At 37.4% G+C, this 20,426-nt stretch overlaps 1 protein-coding gene across 7 annotated transcripts in view; it reads right to left on the bottom strand.

Moving 5' to 3' along the window:
* LOC106874165 (exportin-7) overlaps window positions 1–20,426 on the bottom strand; it is a 51,468-nt gene that overhangs the window by 27,893 nt on the left and 3,149 nt on the right. For all 7 annotated transcript variants that reach the window (XM_089339567.1, XM_089339569.1, XM_089339568.1 and 4 more), the window contains exons 2-10: window positions 9,246–9,392; window positions 7,759–7,852; window positions 7,546–7,616; window positions 6,436–6,531; window positions 4,445–4,522; window positions 3,600–3,749; window positions 1,417–1,543; window positions 1,112–1,185; window positions 462–581 (exon numbers count right to left, since the gene is read on the bottom strand). In XM_089339567.1, coding sequence (XP_089195693.1) covers window positions 462–581; window positions 1,112–1,185; window positions 1,417–1,543; window positions 3,600–3,749; window positions 4,445–4,522; window positions 6,436–6,531; window positions 7,546–7,616; window positions 7,759–7,852; window positions 9,246–9,392 — 957 coding nt within the window. The remainder of the gene's footprint in view (window positions 1–461; window positions 582–1,111; window positions 1,186–1,416; window positions 1,544–3,599; window positions 3,750–4,444; window positions 4,523–6,435; window positions 6,532–7,545; window positions 7,617–7,758; window positions 7,853–9,245; window positions 9,393–20,426) is intronic.

Below are 20,426 nucleotides of genomic sequence, written 5' to 3'. Positions count from 1 at the left end.
GTCTGGAAATGTTTGTCAAGGTGTGGATGTTGATGTCTGCCCGTAGTGAGATAAACACATGGTGAGCTAGCTGTTGTACATGTACCACACACACACAATCAAAACTAGAGGTAAGGTCCAAAGACATGACTAGAGGTACTTATTTTATCAACCGTGAAAGGATGAAAGGCAGAGTCGACCTCAGCGGAATTTGAACTCAGAACATAATCATTTTACCCAGCATGGTACCGATTCTGCCAGCGCACTGTCTTGATTATTATTACAATGTTCATGCTATCTTATAGTTGAGAACTCTACTTAGTTGCCACTTTTAGCAATGTACTTCAACAATGAACCAATGAGACAACAGGCAGAAGTACTGACAAGGCACAGGTTCTTACTATGGTCCATACTCAAGTATCTTAGCACTCCTGGCTAAAAAGTTTTATTAATGAGGTTTAAAGGAGAAGATGGCAACTTACCTGTGGATGTTCTAAAATGCGTCGTACACCAGCAACAAGATGATTAAGAAACTGGGCCCTTTCATCATTATTGAACAATGAACGCCGAACTGATGCCACTTGCACAAGACAAGAGAGAGCCTACAATAGAAAGAGAATATAATAAATGTGTGTGTTTGAATGTGTGTGTGAGTGCACAAGTATATGTGAGTGTATGTATGTAATGTATGTTATATACAAACAGAGAGACGGGCAGATAGACAATGAGACTAGATGGGTCAGCATAATCTATGTCACTCCTTATAGAAAGTTACTGCCCTCTTAGATGGATTGGCAGACCACACTTTACTCCAGCATTCAATTTTTGGCAAGGTTTCTATGCCTAGTTGCCCTCCCCAACACAATCTACTACTTTACAGAGTGTTCTGAGTGCATTTTATCAAAGCACCAACATTCACAAAATACAAATACAGGATATAAAATAAACCTCAGCCCCACAAATTCTCATTATCATTTAAAGTCCCTTTTCCAAGCTGGCATGGGTTAGATGGTTCAACAGGAACTAACAAGCCAGAAATTGGCACCAAACTCCAATGTCTGCTTTGGCATGTTTCTATGGCAGGATGTATAATAATCAAATATATTTAAACCAGAAAGCTTTTGCAACTCACCATTGAAGATAATGAAGATGGGAGTCCTGCATACAAATCAAAAAATAACTGTAGCGTACTGAAATCAAGAAAAACTGGAAAAAAAAAAAAAACAGATTAAATAGGTTGAGTGATGAGAGACAAACCACTAACAAAACAAAGAGAAAAAAATTACAACAAATCAAATTTGCTTTCTTATGGCACATGCTGATAGATCTGGTAGATCTGGTCCTATGGACACCAAGAGAGAAAGAAACCAAAAATTATGATACTTTCATTGTTACACATAAAATACAAGTGAAAAAACAAAACAAAACAAAATCTACCTGATCGCCAACTTGTTGGAATTTGGACAGTGCACAGGTCGTCTGAAGATTCATCTGTGGATGCTCCTATGAAGTCAAATGTTAAGCAGTTGAGTGCTAATCGCAGTGAATGGGACAACAGACCATGCTGCAAAGGGGTGGAAAAGAAGAGAAAGAGAGAGGCAAACATTAACATCATTAGGCTTTTAGCTGGCATTTCATGGAGACGTAAGGAAGAAAGAGGTTTTTAATACAGTGTGTCTTGCGGCTTATTTCAGTCAGCGAACTTTTAATTCTGTCACGGGTTCCAGTTTCCAGTCGTTTGGATTATAGCTATGCCAGGGTAGCGTCTCCAAAGAGATGGCAGTCATTTGTGTTGATGCGACGGCTGTTCCATTCTATTAAACTTGGAAGGACGAAAGAACAAAGTGAAACTAGTCGACATATTCAGAAAGTGTTATCAACCAGCCATTAAACTGTGTAACGAAGCACTTTAATTATAATCAGGAATAGATCCATATGTGTGATTACTGTAAGGTAGATCGACAAACTGATTGATAAAATATGTGTTAAATGGTTAAATAATAGAGCAGCCTGTTAATGGAGACAACAGAAGATGTAAAATAATCGAAAACAATAGAGAAGCATGTTAGTAATGTTGACTGTTTAGGTACCCCACCATTCAGAGTCAATGAGGGTGCTTTTATATGGATACTCAACCTGCTAGAAATGACAGTCAAAAACGCCCTCAAATCACATCCTAATGTTGTTTTTTTTTTTATATATAAATGTAGTTATAGACACACAAGGATGTCCTGGGGCTAAAAAGAAAAGAAAAGAAAAAAACAACATATTACCAAACACAAATGTCCAATATTTCCTCTCTCAACAAACCCCCTCTCACCGACAAGTCAACTCCTAGGTGTTTTGTAAACTTGTTAAAAATAGCAGCAAAATCTCCTTCAAATCATTATTACCATCATCACCATCATCATAATCATTTCACATGTGTTTTCCTTACTGGTACGAGCCTGACAGTTCACGGGAACTAACAAGCCAGAGGACAGAGTTCTATGTTTGAGAGATGAGGAATTATGTACATTATTTACATTTGATGGAGGGAATATCGGCCGAAACGTTGTGTAAACAACAAACAAGATGAGGACAAATATCCGTCAAATGTAAATAATGTAAACAAAGCCAGAGGGCATCACCAAGCTCAAATGTCTGCTTTGGCATGGTTTCTATGGCTGGATGCCCTTCATAATGCCAACCACAATACAGAGTGTACCAAGTGCTTTTCTTTTCTTTTTTTTTTTTTTTCATGGCACTGGTTCTAGTGAGATCACCAAGTAACAACCAAAATTACCCACCCACTCTAACATAGAGAGAAATAGACAAAAAAATATAAAAGAAATCTTATTTTTTTTTTCATCAACTTCTGCTTCCATTTTAAATTCATTGCTCCAGGCTGGACACAGGTTGGATTTTTCAGTAGATGTAAAATATCTTCAAACACTTCTTTGTATTTCTTAATCAGTTAACCACTGCCCGTTGTAATCATCTCCACAATATAACTGTGAAAGGACAGAGGTTGTTTTTTATCAAAATAATATAAGAAAAGTGGAGGAATTTCATAGAGATCAAATATGTCACTGACCTCCACCCTATCTCATTTTACGGAAAAAAAAAAAGGAACCAAAAAAAAAAAAAAACAAATTCAGACAATGAAAAATATAATGTATCAACCCAGTATTCAGCTGTCTGTACAAACATGCCTCAACTAAAGTTAAGTCTTTTTCAACTTAATATCAGTTGTTTTTCTAAGAAATTAATGGGGGGGGGGGGGAACCCCTCAATTCAGTTGCTTTATCTGACTTTACGTCCTTCTCAGCAAACATATTTAAAAAGCAAAAAAATTTAAAAAACCACAAAACAAATACTGAGGTGGAAAGTATCTACATGCCATTTACTAAAACAGATATGATAATTTTTATAAAATTTTTTTACATCATCATCATCATCATTTAACATCCATTTTCCATGCTGGCATGGGTTGACAGGAGCTGGCCAGGCTCCAATTGTCTGTTTTGGCATGGTTTTTACAGCTGGATGCCCTTTCCTAACCCCAACAAACTTTACATGGTGTTAGCAAAACCAATACATATTCCCCCCCCCCCCCTAAATGAAATGACCTTTCTTACCTGACTATCATCAGAAAAATCAAGAGTTTTTAAATTTCCTTCGGCTGTTCGAAGTAATGAACATGCTAGCTGGAAAATCTCATAAAGTTGGGTGTCTCGGAAAGATGAGGCAGTTTTACGATGTTTGGTGATTGATCTGCTGGCTTCCGCCTAGACACAAAGACATAAGGCATCAATAAGATTGCTGCGATTAAATTTAAAAAAAGGTGAGTGGTGGGCACAGATTATTAGACTGGACTCCAAAAATGTCATGTAAATTATGCACAAAAAAATATGTACCAGGGTATTTATACAACTGTCTGTCTGAGTGTGTGTATGTGTACAATCCTGAGTATGACTTGAAACTGCATCCAGTAATGAAGCCCTGGTTCAGAAGTTACAGAGATTTTGAAGAGTGTGGAACCAAATATTAGGCCCTACTGTTCCCAGGTTGACTCTCACCCCAAAGTAGTAACACCTATCAGGGACGAGTTAACTTGTCTTCAGCCAATTTGTCTTTTTCAGAGTGTGACAAGTAAACTCGTCCAAAACATACAACTTGCCAGTTAGAAATAGCCTGTAAATCTTCCTCAAATTACACACTACTATTCTTACAAAAGGAAGGGTCTATTAGGCAATGTAACCCCTAATACACAAAAATATAGGATGGTCAAGGCTGGAACATCTTTGATCATGAGGCTACTTGATGAGGATAGATGTGGAACGAAGCAACAACTGACATTTTTTTCTCTCTCTCTTGATGCCCAGAAATATCAAGAAGATGGTATAAAGTGAAAGATGTCAATCTTCAGCGCTTACCATTGTCAAATGGTTACCGAAAGAGATGAATGGGACAATTTACTTACCTCACTCAATTGATTCATTTCACAGACTAATTGGGACAGCAACTGGACTCCTATCATGACATGTTGTGTGGACATACTCTGAAAGAAAAAACATGGAGTTTACATTAATTATTATCACTTGGGTCACACGTCTTTGAACTTCTGGAGATCCTCTGACGGATAAGACACTTTTCAGCAACCTGTCATATATAAAGAGTTACAGCACCCATTTTCCGGACACTATATTTAAGCCCTTATTTTTTCTTTAAAAACCTATTCTGACACAAAATGAGTCAACTCCCGATATGAATGTTTACGTTTTGTACGTCTTTTGGCAACAACAAAAATTTCTAAAAAAAATCCTAGAAACGATCTACTCATGTAATTTATACACCCCTAGAGTTTGTTTTTATTTTTGCAAAAGAAAATGTGTAAATTACATGTGTTTTTACATTGTTTCATCAACATAAAACCTAAAGTGACATAAATCCTATTAAAGAATTCATTAACTACCTTTGTTCCAGTGTCTTACTAATGTGTGTATTTATGTATGCATAAAAATTGAATGCAATGTAGACAAAAGGATAAGAAACTAGAGTGCTTGATATTGATAGTCAAGCACCAAAATATATATATATATATATATGCAGATCATCATCACTGTTCTAACATCCACTTTTCCAACTGTAACAAAAGTAACAATCATATGTTTAATGAACATGTTTTTTGGGTTTTATCTCGCTGCACAAAATATAAAAAAATAGGCCTTGCAAAAAAAACAAACAAAAAAAAACCAATGGCCCTCAGCAACCAGGATGTGAAAGTGAGATGATTATTGAATAGTTTCAACTCATTATTCAAATTACTATCAGGACCAGCTTGCTCCCTGCTGGTTTCTGAGCAACAGGAGCTATCACTATATTACAGAGACCTTAAGTGCGATCACACGAGATATTGCTATTTTCATGCTTACACTATCAACAGTGAGTAAGCAGAATCTAAACAGTGGTCTTTACCAATTGATAATAGTTAACTTGACCTCACGCTTTGACTACTGATTTTAACACCACAGGCCTGATTTTCACCACTAGAGTAAACATTTTAAAACATATTACAACCTTGATTACAATGTTTGTGTGTGTGTGTATTATCATCATCATCATTTAACATTCGTTTTTCCATGCTGGCATGGGTTGGACAGTTTGACCATAGTTGGTAAGGCCTGGGTCCACACCAGGCCCCACTGTTTATTCTGGCATGGTTTCTACAGCTGGATGCCCTTCCTAATGCCAACCACTCTACTGAGTGTACTGGGTGCTTTTAATGTGACACCAGCATAAGTGCCTTTTATGTGGCACCAGCATCACTACTTTTTATGTGACACCAGCACAAGTGCTTTTTGTATGACACTAGCACCAGTGCTCTTCATGTGGCACCAGCAACAGTTCTTTTTCACATGGCACCAGCATCAGTGCTTTGTATGTGGCACCAGCAACAGTTCTTTTTCACATGGCACCAGCATCAGTGCTTTGTATGTGGCACCAGCAACAGTTCTTTTTCACATGGCACCAGCATCAGTGCTTTGTATGTGGCACCAGCACCGGTAATTCTGCTGTGATGGACGCGTTTTCTTGAGTAAAGCAAGGTAACAGACATCTGTAAAGTGGTTGGCTTTAAAAAGACATCCAACCTTAGAAACCACACCAAACCTGATATTGATGCATGATGCAGCCCTGAGTCTCATTGGTTCCCGTCAAACCATCCAATCCAAGCTAGCATGGAAAACGGACATCAATTGATGATGCTGAGGAGGATTCATAAAAATCATCTTAAAAAAGTGGGGTACATTAAATAATATGGTTTTAAATGCACTGTCTGCAAAAAAAAAAATAAATAAAAACCTAAGGATGGATTTGAAACCTTTTTGATTATAAGCCCCCTGTAGATAAGTACTGACCAGTCATTGAAACAACTTCATTACTTTAGTGAATTAACTGCAAAATGATACATACCTGAATGAATTTTGCTACATCTTGTACTGCATTTCGGAATACACACTCATCTTTTTGTACATCAAACCAGCCCAGTTTTGTAATACGTGCAAAAAGCTGTGTTAACATAAAAATAGAAATGAGAAAACAATTAGAAAATTTATGATACACAAAATACCATTTTCAGCAAAAGTAAAATTAGGACTTTCAAAACAAGCAAAATATCATTTTCAAAAAAGAGAAAATAATGCTAGATGCACATTTCTGCCTCTTTGGGCCTCATCAGTAACAAGTACCCACTGGAAACTGCATGTTAAGACAAAATCTATCATCACTGAGACAGGAAAGCAGTGATTAAGAAATCACTGATGTTGCAATTTGCCAGCTGGCTGAATAAAAATTCATTATGTGCAACAAAAGCAGTATTTGTTTAAAATGGCCATCTGTGTATCATACTTGATGCAGATACATTGTAGAGGGCCTAATTAGCTGCAGTAATTGTTTTGAGAAAGTATCTACAGATGTACAGTATTAAAAACCACAGAAATATATCAATAGCAGACGAAAATCAGGCAGAGTGGCAAGTACCCACTAGCAACCGCATGCCAAGACATACACATCCAGCAATACCACCACCACAGTTGGATGATTTTCAGCTCTTGCCTTTGTCCCCACTACCACTACATGACAACCAGTGTTGGTTTGTTTACATCCCTGTGGCCTAGCAGTTTGGAAATAGAATAAGTACTAGGTTTTAAAAATAATAAGTACAGGGTTACTTATTGTTAGGCTAAACACTTCAAAGTAGTGCCTCAGAATGGCTGCTGTCCAATGACTGAAACAAGTAAAAGATAAAAGATATTGCTATAGCATCTTATCAACCATTTCGTACTTTATCCATTACATATTTTCTTCTGGATAGTTTGATTTTGTGTCCCGAGAAAATCCCTTATTTGCAATTTTATGATATGACTGTTATTAGACAAAACATAACTTATAACAAATGAAAGATAAACAATAAAATAATTCTATTTTTAAACATTAAGAAGAAACAATATGACAAACTCTACATAGAAATCAGAAAAAGAGGAAAAAAAAAAACGTTTCTTACATATATTATTACAATCTTACCTGGACCAGTGACTGTAATACATAATGAACTAATTTTGGTCTAGTACCCAAAAAATTTAGTACATAATTTCCTGAGGAAGAAAAAAAAAAAACAGAAATTAAAAACTGGTGCCCCAGCATGGCTGCAGTCAAATGACTGAACAAGTTGCACAAAATATGGAAATAAAAATAAAAAGAGCACTAATAAAAGAATTTGTGCAGTCAGCTACTCACGTATGTCTATTCTTTGTTCCAATGGTAATGTCAAATTTGGACGACTGACCAATTTTGTAAGAGTTGAAGCTGCCAAGAGTTGTGCATAGGGAGACTATAAAAAATAACAAACAGAAAAAGAAAAATTAAATTAAAAAAATTAAAGCAACAATAAAAAATATTAATTATCAATCATCATATGAGGCATTTAGTAACAGTGTCGTATGCTTGTGTGTGTGCAATGTAAAAGTAGTGTCCCAGTTTTTTGAGGGGTCTTTTTTCTCAGTCAAATCAAGTATAAAATAGCACAAGTTATACACAAGTAAATAAGTCACATAACCACAAAGGAAGTTTAAAGAAAACACACACATAATTGCTTTTCTAATGAGAATATCATATTATTCTGGTCAATGAAAAGTTGAGGTAGGGGGAGCTATCAATTAACCTAAGTCATTGTGTCCAGTAAAACAGCCAGAGAAGGACTGCACTGAAATGTGAGCAACCGTGGTCAAATCAAGTTTGGTTTTAAGTTCAATCAAAGTGAAATTAAACTGGTGTGATTGACATTATACAAATCATGTGACCAACATGATTACAACCAACTGGGTGGATAAGACAATTTCACCAAGAAGTTTCCAAATTTAGGTTATTAGTCACAAACAAGGAGATTTTGAGAAGAGCGAGGTCACAGCCACTGCAAGAGACTGTAGCAGAACACCAGTTCTGCCTGGTTGATCACATTTTCCATCCGGCTAATCAAGAGCAATCGGAAACAGCCAGGACATGGTTACCACTTGACAGCAAACGTAACAGGGGCAGGCCAAAGGTCAATCGGTAGCAGTTGGATCACAACCGCTGCAAGAGGCTGTACCAATTCAGGCTGGGTGGCCACATTATTTGAATTCGATCAAAACGAGGAAATGAAACAGAGTAATAATACCTTGTAAGCTTTAGCTTCATCATCATCATCATCATCGTTTAACGTCCGCTTTCCATGCTAGCATGGGTTGGACGATTTGACTGAGGACTGGTGAAACCGGATGGCAACACCAGGTTCCAATCTGATTTGGCAGAGTTTCTACAGCTGGGTGCCCTTCCTAACGCCAACCACTCTGAGAGTGTAGTGGGTGCTTTTACGTGTCACCCACACGAAGGCCAGTCAGGCGGTACTGGCAACGGCCACACTGAAGATGGTGTATTTTATGTGCCACCCGCACAAGAGCCAGTCCAGGGGCACTGGCAACGATCTCGCTCGAAAATCCTTACACATGTCACGGGCACAAGTAAATGAAATAAATTCTTCATATATTGAGTCATTTCATTACCCATTTGTAAACCCGTGTGTGTGTGTGTGTGTGTGTGTGTGTGTGTGCGTGTGTATCATGCTCTGAAGCAGAGAAAGACCTGTAGTAACTAAGACAAGAACTCACAACAGCACTGACACAGCAGTTGTGGTTCGTTCTGAGGATGAAGCGAACAAAAGGGTGTTGGGTTGTGATTATACTTACATTCCCTCTTTCTAACAAAAGTTGGCATTTACTAAGACAATCTGGGGAAGAGGCAAAAGCAACAAGGGCCTTCTCAGCATCACTGCGTAAACTGCTGTCAGCAGTTTCATACATCTGCTTGCACAGATTCTCCAGTTGTAGTAATTCCTAAGAGGAGAAACAAAAAGAGAGAGAAAGAGATAAACAAGTGAAGTTCCCAATCACAAAAAACAAAACAAAAAAAAACATACATTTATCAACAAACAAAAGCAACAAAAGTTTTTGCACTCAAAAAGTAAAATGCAATTACCTTGTTATTTTATGCATATATTTGTGTATCTTTGTGAGTATATATATCTATATATATATATATATATATATATATATATATATCAATCAAAATTAATAGAAACAAATGCAATGTAATTCAGGTAACTAAAGGGTTAAGGCAATGAAAGGTACAACAGACTTTGGCTGGATTTGAACTCAGAATATAAAGGAAACAAAACTAAATAATTTCTTTCTTACATAAAGCACAAGGTTACAAATTTGGAAAGAGGACTTAGTTGATGAAATTGCCCCCAATATGTGACTGGTACCTTTTTTCCTTTAATGGAGGTTCAAAGTTAAGTGTATAGCCATTACTGACTATTCACTCTCAAAGACATTCTTTTATACATATCAGCCTCTAAGGCTAGACATAGCAACAGGCAAGAATCTGCTTAAAACAGAAGGACACCATTGAACCAGCTTGAGCAACATGAGAGCACCTAAAGTCTGCTAGAAATAGCAACCAAATCTCTCCTGAAATCATACCTCTACAACCTTCAAGACAAATTTTTAAAAGGGCGCACATCAGATAACGTAGTCCCCGATACACAAAGACAGGCTGGACACTGCTAAAACGTCTTTGATTGTACAATAAGATCCCGTCAATCAGAATTGACACAAGACGATTCAGCGACATCAGCAAAATGAAATGGTTTATATCTGAGAATCAAAAACTAGATCACAGGCATAGAACAACAGAAGCTAACCTAATTCCTATGGTATTTGTTGTTGTTGTTGTTATAGACTAGAAACAATGGCTAAAGAAACATCTTTGGCCAATAAGCACACAACAAATGGCAATATATTATTAATAGCGATTGAATAAATATCTGAAAAAGTGACAGTCATTGCAAGAAATACACAATAGACTCTATTGATTTCTCCATTGAATACAAGAGAATGGATGGAAATCAGCTGAACTTACCCACTTAAATTACAGGTACTTTCTTTTAATATGCAGCTGGTGCACCAAGGATTCAAATTCAGTCTGACCTAACTACAGTATTCAGAGAATCAACAACAATAGTTGCTGCTGTAGTTTAGCCCCAGGTCAAACTTGATCAGATAGGCCTCCTACGATGGTTTCAGCTGTAACCCCCCCCCCACCTTTATTCAAGTGTAACGTAATTTAGAATCACATTATCTAATATCTCTGTTTGTTCTAAACCTTTAGCATTCAGATTACTCAGTCAGATGTAATGCTTATTTATTCACATTGTCTTGAATTGATCATGCACTATCTCATAGATTAGAGACTTCGATGATGCGATTGTTTATTTTTAGAATAACATCAGAGGGAGTATATGAGAGACCAGATATGGCTAGTGTAAAGATAAAACTGGTAGAACATTTTGGCTGGATATAGCCAGTTTAAGTGCTAAAGGGTTAATGTGTCATTTGGTGGTTATTTGTAGTGGAGTGAATAATTGAGAAGAGGCTTACTCAGTTTAATTTTGTCATTAGCATGCATAAGTACATCAGTTTGGAAAATTTGAAAACAATAATGTGAAATTTTGAAATATTTCAAGTGGTTGCATCAAATTTAATGAGATTCTTTGCTCTGAAATAATTTTGGAGCTAAAAGTTCTCATCAGAACAGTTCCTGAGAAACAGACTGACATCCTATCCCAGAGCAGATAAGTTTCTCATCCAACTTAGTTCTATGAAGTTGGGGACACAGGAGCCTACAGAAAGAGAAAGAGAGAGAGGGGTTCAAAACATACTGCATTTAGCTTAATGCACATCTATGTAAAAAGCAAATTTTTCTTTCTCAATCTCACTGAACAAATTCAGTGCATTCTCGTAAATTTATAGCGGAGATTAACAAGATATGTGGCTGTGTGATAAGCTTGCTTCCCAACCACATAGTTCCAGGTTCAATCTCATTGCGTGGCACCTTAGGCAAGTGTCTTCTACTATAGCCTCAGGCCAATGAAAGCCTTGTGAGTCAATTTGGTAGATGGAAACTGAAAGAAGCACGTCATGTATAAGTGTGTGTGTGTGTGTGTGTGTGTGTATGTGCAGGTCTTTGTGTTTGCCCCACCCCCACTCCACCATTTGACAACTGGTATACTTACATCCCCTAGCGTGTTAGCAAAAAAGACTATATATACATATATACACATAATATATGTATATTATATATATGTATGTATGTATGCATGCCTGTATATATCTAAGATAATAGTTACACTTTAATAACAGTTTCACTTTAATAATAGTTTCACTTTAATAGTTTCAGTATTAAAGTGAAACTATTAAAGTGAAAATATCTGACATTACATTAGAGAGATGTTATTGTTTTACTTTTGACACGTAATACTGCAATAGTGGAGGAGATATGATATTACTCTGGGCTCGCACTAGGCAAGAAGTTAAAATCTTTTTTGGCCTATGACAGTACATGGACCCTAAGTAAAGCATGTGTAAAATTTGAATGAAATTGGTTGTGTAGTTCTGAAGTTTTAGGGATTCACACAGACAGACATTCTCATCTTTATATACAGAAAGATTTCTAGCATCGACAATGCAGAACTACATCAATGCAAAACTTCAAAATACTTCAAGCGGTTGGAACAAATTTGAAAAGATCCCCTGCTCTGAAACAATTTCGGAGCTGGAAGCTCTCATCAGGTTCCTGGGTAACAGGCTGACATCCTATCCCAGAGCAAACAAGCTTCTCATTGAACATAATTCTATGACAGACCACTTGAGGGATACATATGAAACACTGGCTCAGGAGGCAGCAAAAAAAGAAAGAAAGAAATCAAGTAGACATCACATACAGGATAATATAAGGATGAGTCATTTGCCCTTTGTGACATCAAATCATTTATACTACTACTACTACTACTACTACATGCTCCTCCACTACTGCCAAGCACAGACCTATTACCTCTCCAGGGAAATAAGATAATCTGTTAAACTTCCATTGACATATAAGCAACCAGTGATCGGTCTGGTCTTTTCCACACTCAGTGACTAGAAACAAGAACATGGTGGGGGGGGGGGGGGGAAGAAATATTCGGCAGCACTAGTTGTGGTTGATGTTGTTGTAGTTGTTGCTGCTGTTTGTAGTCTACAAGTCTAGTAAACTAAATGTACCAGTTATTTCAGTCAGACAGTAATAGTTAACCACTAATAGCAGGTCAATGAAATATATTTAGTGCAACCAAAAACAGACATGTTCATTTATTTTTTTTGCTTGCTTTTTTATTTTTATTTTTTTTTGTTGGTTCTTTGTTCTTGTGTTTAAATTTGATTTGGGTTTTTTTTTAATTTTTATTTTCCCCAACCCCACCACCACCACCATTTCATTGGCTCTTGAAACAAAGATTCCTAATTCCTAGTTGCAGAAAAGTTTAGTGCATCATCCCAAGAAGAATCCAATTTTCAAAAGACTTCTGTGTTCTGAGTCACCTACTTTATACAGTTCAACCATTAAATGACTTCACTCTCAATAAAACAATCCACAAACAACACGTCTCCAATCCACGATTCTACCTGCTGAAACAAACCTGCACATTTTTTAATACCCCTCCTCCCACCACACCCACACACACACAATGGCTTCCTTCAGTTTTCATCTACCAAATCTAGAAGGCTTTGGTTGTCCCGGGACTTTAGTAGAAGACATTTGGTTAAGGTGCTGTACAGTGGGACTGAACCCAAAACCACATGGTCAGCTATGAGGCTCGCAAACCTAGAAAACCCAAAGGGAAGCAAGGGTGTCAGTAAAATTTAAGAGTTCTTGGAATTTTGGAAAACTGTATAAGGGTTTACACATTTGAATAAGTGTGAGAGCCACAGGCCAAGTGAATAACAATGTAATGATGCAGGATTGAGAAATGAAGCTTGCTAGTTCAAATACACATCATTATCATCATCACTTAGTATCAGTTTACCATGTTGGCATGGGTTGGACGGTTCAACTGGAGCTGGCAAGCCGGAGAGATGCGACAGGTTCCAGTCTAGATAACCTTCTTAATGCCAACCACTCCACAAAGCATACTGGGTGCCTTTTACATGTCACAACTGCCCTTTAAGTGTCCCTGGCACGGGTGTCTTATATGTGTCACTAGCACAGGTGCCATTTACGTTTCACCGGCACAGTTGCCTTTTATGTGCCACCAGCACAGGTGTCTTTTACATGTAACCAGCACATGTGTCTTATGTGTCACTGGCACTGGCCCAGAGAACAAAAATATAGTGAAAATGTAAACACTGAAAACACGAAAACAAAACCTTTGATCTCAACATCAGAGGTTAACAGTTTGAAAAACGATCAATTTATTACAACAATAACTTATCTTAGAGATTTAGACATAGTTGTCATATGTATAACACTAAGAACAGTTAAGGTTATTGTTATACTGATAGTGCTAATGTGATCTTCAAATCACCTACACATTATGCATGTGGATTACAATGAAGTGGGTTGTTTTGTGTGTGGGTGACATGTGGGATTTTTCTGAATGGCACTGTTCGAAACACTTAGTTTTAGAATGGTGGCAGCTAATGAAGGAAATGTTCTCTAGGTGGCCTGTGTGTTTTCTGTGCTCTGTTTATCATTTTGTCCACGTTTTTTTGTGATGTCCTGTACCCAGATATGCATCTATACATGTAGATGTAGGTATGTACATTACATGTACGTATATATGCATATACTCACATATTATTTGTATTATATATATATATATATATATATATATATATATATACATATATATATATATATATATATATATATATATATATATATATATATATATATATACATATATATATGTATGTATGTATTTGTGTGTCTGTGTTTGTCCCCCCACCATCGCTTGACAACCAATGTTGGTGTGTTTATGTCTCCGTAACTTAGCGGTTCGGCAAAAGAGACCGATAGAATAAGTACTAAGCTTACAAAGAATAAGACCTGGGGTCGATTTCTTCGACTAAAGGCGGTGTTCCATCATGGCTACAGTCAAATGACTGAAACACGAGAATATCCAGTGAGGCGATATCATTTATGCACACAATATAAAGATAACACTTACTTATAATTTCTTGCTGTGAAGACATGTGTCTACGTAGGTTTTTATAATGCCTTGTACTTATTTTTTAGGCCTGGTGCATCCAGCCATAAAAACCATGCCAAAACAGCCACAGAAGCTTTCTGTAGTCTTCTACCAGGCCGGCTCCTGTCAAACCATCCAACCCATGCCAACATGGAAGGTGAACATTAAACAGTGACAATGTGTTGCCAAGAGCCCAAAGATCGCTTGGAGACACAAGGTGTGCTATAAAAAACCTGCCTAGACACGTGTCTTCATAGCAAAGACTACAAGTAGCTCTTACCTTTATACTGCATACATTAATTTAGATATATATATATGTATGTATATGTTTGCGTCACCTTCTCTAGACACCATATGATAGTTATTAATGAGTGTCACTGTGATACAAGCAGTGTCATTCACTTGGGGTTCCTTCGTGAAGGGCTTAGTCAAACAAATTGACTGCCCACCAGTACTTATTCTTTAGGCCTGGTGCTTATTCAGTCGGTCTCTTTTGCGAAAATGCTAAATTACGAGGACATAAACAAACCACCACCAATGTCAAGTAGTGGGAGGAAAGACACACACATGTACACAATGGGCTTCTTTCAGTTTCTGTCAATCAGATACACTCACAAGGTTTTGGTCGGCCCAAGGCTAAGATAGAAGACACTTGCTCAAGGTGTTATGCAGTGGGAGTGAACCTAGAACCAGGTGATTGGGAAGCAAACTTTTTACCACACAGCCATGCCTTATTCAAAGAATGTTTGCTGAAATTTGTATGATTCTCCATTGAGACCATGCTAGTTTGAAAATAAATTCTAAAGTCAGCTCACACAATAAGACAATAAATTGCGCTAGTGTCAGAATGTATAAGAAACGAGACAGTATTAAGATATAAAAATTTCTTTTTTTTTTCCTGCCTTAACATTTTTTTTTTATGTCGTCATTCAAAAAATCATATTTTCTTCCTTCTCCCAGATAAGATTTATGTAAAGAGAAAAACAAAAACAAAGAAAATATTTCTAATATGATGCTAACATATTTTAACTAAATAAATGGAATATTTCATAATACGAATTAAAAAAAAAAGCCCTGTCATTTAAATCAATAATAAGCCACTTTCATTTTAAATGGAGTATATTTAATTAGAAATTCAGCAAGCACATTATTCAGAAAAAAAGAAAACCATTTTTGAAAAAAAAAATACTTGACAATATTATCAGGCAGTTCTGCACCCCACCCATCTCCCTAAACTACATTCAAAGAAATTCTGGATTTCTTCCAAAAGACCATTTTCAATGAAAATCTAATTTATTACCAAAGGAGTGCTTTTCAAAAAATATAATTTCATAAAATATTAACTTGAAAAAATTGTCTGTGTATATGTATGTATATATATATATATATATATATATATATAGTAAATCTGCCCCAAAAAAACGAATACAAATAAAAAAAAAAACAATGCAAGGAAGTATTAGCAGACACTGACTAGGCTATCAGACTTTGTTACACATCACTGGTTACAATGCGTTTTGCATTGTTTTAGCCTTCATATGACACCCCCACCCTGGCTAGGCAAGCAGCCCCCCCCCACACACACACACCAAATGAAAGAGGGACTGAAGCAATGTGAAATGAAGTGTTTTGCTCAAGAACACAACACATCACCCTATCAGGGGATTGAACCTATAATCCAGCGATTGTGAGTGCAGCAGCCTAACCCAGACTTCTGTGACTGTTTTGGCAAGATTTTTACAGTTGGATGCCCTTCCTAACACCAACCACTCAGCAGAGTGGACTAAGTGCTTTTTACAGCTGGATGTCATTCCAAATGCCAACCACTTTACAGTGTGGGCGGGGGGGGGGGGCTTTTAAGTGACACCTGCATTGATAGTCACCAAGTACTTACAAGACAAAAAGAAAACTCTTTTGAGAGGGGAGGGGCATTGGAGGAGGTGCTCTTATGTTAGATGATGAAAGGTTATAGTGAGGCAGAGAGACAGAAACAGGTGTCTTGCTGTGGAAGAGGCACAAGGTCACCCGGCCAGAGAGAGAAAGATTAGGAATGAAGCCAGAAACAGGTGCACTGCTGCAAAGGAAGTGCAGGAGAGAGAGAGAGAGAGAGAGAGAGAGATAGAGAGAGAGAGACAGTAGGATAGAGACTGTGGCCAAGTGCAGGGCATACTCACAAGGGATGGGGGATCAGAATATAAATGGGATGGTTGAGTAAAAGACAAGAGAGAGAGAGAGAGAGAGACATAGATGGTGGCAAGTGTCAGGGCATAAGACAATTATACATCCTGCTCGAAGCTTTAATTTCCCCAATGTACATACATACATACATACTTCCTTGTTTATCATTGCTTTTACATCTGCTTTTTCAAGTTAAACAGGACTTTTCAAAGCAGTATGCACAGGTGTTGCTGTGTCATGAGGAGTTTGTTTCTCAACAACATGCCTGTGTTCAGCCCCAGGCTGACCAAAGCCTTGTGAGTGGATTTAGTAGCCAGAAACTGAAGGAAGCCCATCATATATATATATATATATATATATATATATATATATAGTAAATCCAAAGAAGAGCAAACACAAAAAAACAACAACACAAGGATGTGGTACATGTAAAGTATTAGCAGACGCTCAGGGAAGGAAAGAAAGATGGTTTAACGTTTCGAGCAGATGCTCTTCTTCAGAAACAGGAAAGTCCAAAAGAAAAGGAAGAACAAAAAAAAAAAATCGCCAACAGACCACGTGTAGTTACATATATATATATATATATATATATATATATATATATATATATATATATATACATACATATACACACATACATATTAAATGACATTGTAGGATAGGTGTGAGAGGCTGGATCTGGCTGGTTTGAACATAAAACAGGTAGGATATATGGGACAGCTATGGCCAGTTTAAACGCTAAAGGGTTAAAACACAAAAAAAAAAGAGAAAAGGAGAGAATTTCTGATTAATTCACATGACAAGCATAATGTAGAGATTTGAGCAAATTCCCCTCCTATTCTCCTCACCTTACAATCTTAAAAAATGGAACGACACATTGGATGTGGTTCTAGATACACTATATCTGAATAAAAGATGGGATGATCATAAATCTGTTCAATTAGAACAGACCTATGATCAACAAAGAATAAACAACAAATGAAATAATGCTTATAAGTTTATATCTGTTTAGATGTCATACTAGAAAAGGTGAAAGTCTAAGGAATACCTATTGTTGAGGGTCAAGTCCACAAAGATATATTTTGGGCGTACTATTTAGGCGGAAGCATGGCTGTCTGACGAGAAGTTTGCTTCCTGATCACGTTTCCAGGTTCAGTCCCTCTGCGTGGCACCTTGGTCAACCAAAACTTTGTCAGTGGATTTGGGATATGGGAACCCTGTCAGCATGGAAAACGGACGCTAAATGGTGATGATGAGGATATATATATATATATATATATATATATATAATCCAATGTATCTTTCCTTTTAAGAACAGTAGTTGCAATTTGACAGTTATTTCTAGCAAGTCGAGTTACCACGTAGTAGTGGTTCCCTTCTCGTTTATTTGACGAAAGAAGGTGTGTGCCGAGAATTCCCACATCGATTACTTCACTGCACGCGACTGTGTTTGTGTTTGCTTTACATTTAACAAGGCCAGAGAAAAAAGGGGCCGGATAGAGTGGCGGGCATTATCAATGCAAACGGTGGTGTGAAGAGAACCTGGGGCAATCGGGAGATCGAAACACGATCGCTGAAATGATTCTGAAACACGTGCTTATCTGTGTAGAGCAGTGCTCCGCAACCAGTATGCCGCGGCACACTGGTGTACTACCAGAAGATACTAGGTGTGCCGCAGTGTAACCTGAATATGATTTTTTTTTCCTCCTATACTTTTAGTTATATTGTTAGTTCAGGTGTGCCGCCGAATTTTAAAAAGAATATAAGTGTACCGCAAGTGAAAAAAGATGTTGCAGAACACCGGTGTAGAGGGAGGAGAGAAAAAGACAAGTCAAACTGGCCAACTGTCAGTTTGCAAACGACGAAGATAGCACTCAACACGTGGTGTACAGTGTGTGTTCACACACACACACACATATAAATATATACACACACACACTCCAAACAGAGAAATGGAGAGAGAGAGGGTGGTGAGCAAGCTAACAAACTAGGAAGTCAAGACCACATGCGGACTTTTAAGATGTCTAATATTCATTGTGAACCTTCGACACAATCGACAGTTGCTCAATGCTTCATAATCTTAATTATGATGGCTAAATAGCACAGAGTGAAGTTTTTTTGACAACCTGGTCCCGACCTCCATTTTTTATACGGTCAGGCCGCCAAGCCTCCTTTAAATCACACTCTCATCGTCTAGAGAGGTTCTGGGTTATCGGCACACCGGGGAGGAAAAACGGGATGGTTTATTATCCGGGATACCTTTGAAAAATTAAGTACCAGTGCAATCGACATATTCCCTCCCCCAAAACTGCTGTCCTTGTAGCAAATTTTGAAATTATTATTATTAATAATAATAATAATAATAATTAATTCGTTTTATTGGCCACATGGGCTAATATCAATTAAAACGGGCAAGTAGAATCGTTAGCACGCTGGGCAAATTGCTTGGCAACATTTCCTCCTGCTCTTTACGTTCTGAGTTCAAATGCCGCCGGGGTCAACTTTGCCTCTGATCCTTTCAGGGTTGATAAAGTGAGTACCAGTTGAGAACGGGGGGAGGCAGGAGAACGATTTTATTGACTGGTCCCCTTTCCCACAAAATTTCGGGGTTTTTGTTTATAATAAAAAAGCTTATTATTATTATTATTGAAACAGAATGGAGCGAGTCATTCAAGTCCGGAAGACATACCAACCTCTAGGTATTCGATCGAAATGTTAGAAATAGCTGATAAATGTATCCCTCAAATCACACCCTACCGTCTTAAAAAAAAATAAAAGGAGGGTGGAAGCATGGCGGGGCTAAAGAATACGCACACCACTCGTTTTCAGCGTACCCCTAACCCTAAACACCGTATTCTTTACATTCGCCTGAAAACATTAATGTAGTCCAAGATATATTGTGTTTGATTTAAAAAAATCATAAAGTGGAATGGTCATAGCTAGAACACAGTTGATCTCAAGTCTGCTTGGAGCAGTACTGACCAAGGGTTAAACAGAGAAACAATGTTCTTGTTCCAAAAGAAACTAAACAATATCACCATCATCATCGCTATCGCTACTATCACCACCACCGCAAACATCAGCACTACTACCATAATCGTCATTTCTACTACTACTACAACCACTACAATAATTACCACTACTACTACTACTACTACAACCACTACAATAATTACCACCACTACTACTACTACAACCACTACAATAATTACCACCACTACTACAATAATTACCACCACTACTACTACTACAACCACTACAATAATTACCACCACTACTACTACAACCACTACAATAATTACCACCACTACTACTACAACCACTACAATAATTACCACCACTACTACTACTACATTCAACATCAACACAACTATCACCAACACCACAACTACTACTACTATCATTATTGCTTCCTAGATCTGCGACAAATTAAGGGGAAATTCCAGCAACCCCCCCCTCCAAAAGGGATATTAAGGAAAGGGAAAGTGAAGAAGGGAGAGGGGGGACGAAAATAAACACGATCATCCTCCATGTTTTCCTTCCCCGCCCCTCATTCCGCATTAACTGAAAACAAAATAATTAAGGGCCACAGACAATTAGCGCGGATGTGTAGATGCGACTGTAT

This window comes from Octopus bimaculoides, chromosome 22 (genome assembly GCF_046866305.1).
Source record: "Octopus bimaculoides isolate indiv1 chromosome 22, ASM4686630v1, whole genome shotgun sequence".
Taxonomy (NCBI): Eukaryota; Metazoa; Mollusca; class Cephalopoda; order Octopoda; family Octopodidae; genus Octopus; species Octopus bimaculoides.
The sequence above is the reverse complement of the archived record's forward strand: the minus strand, read 5'-3'. Positions and strand labels throughout refer to the sequence as shown.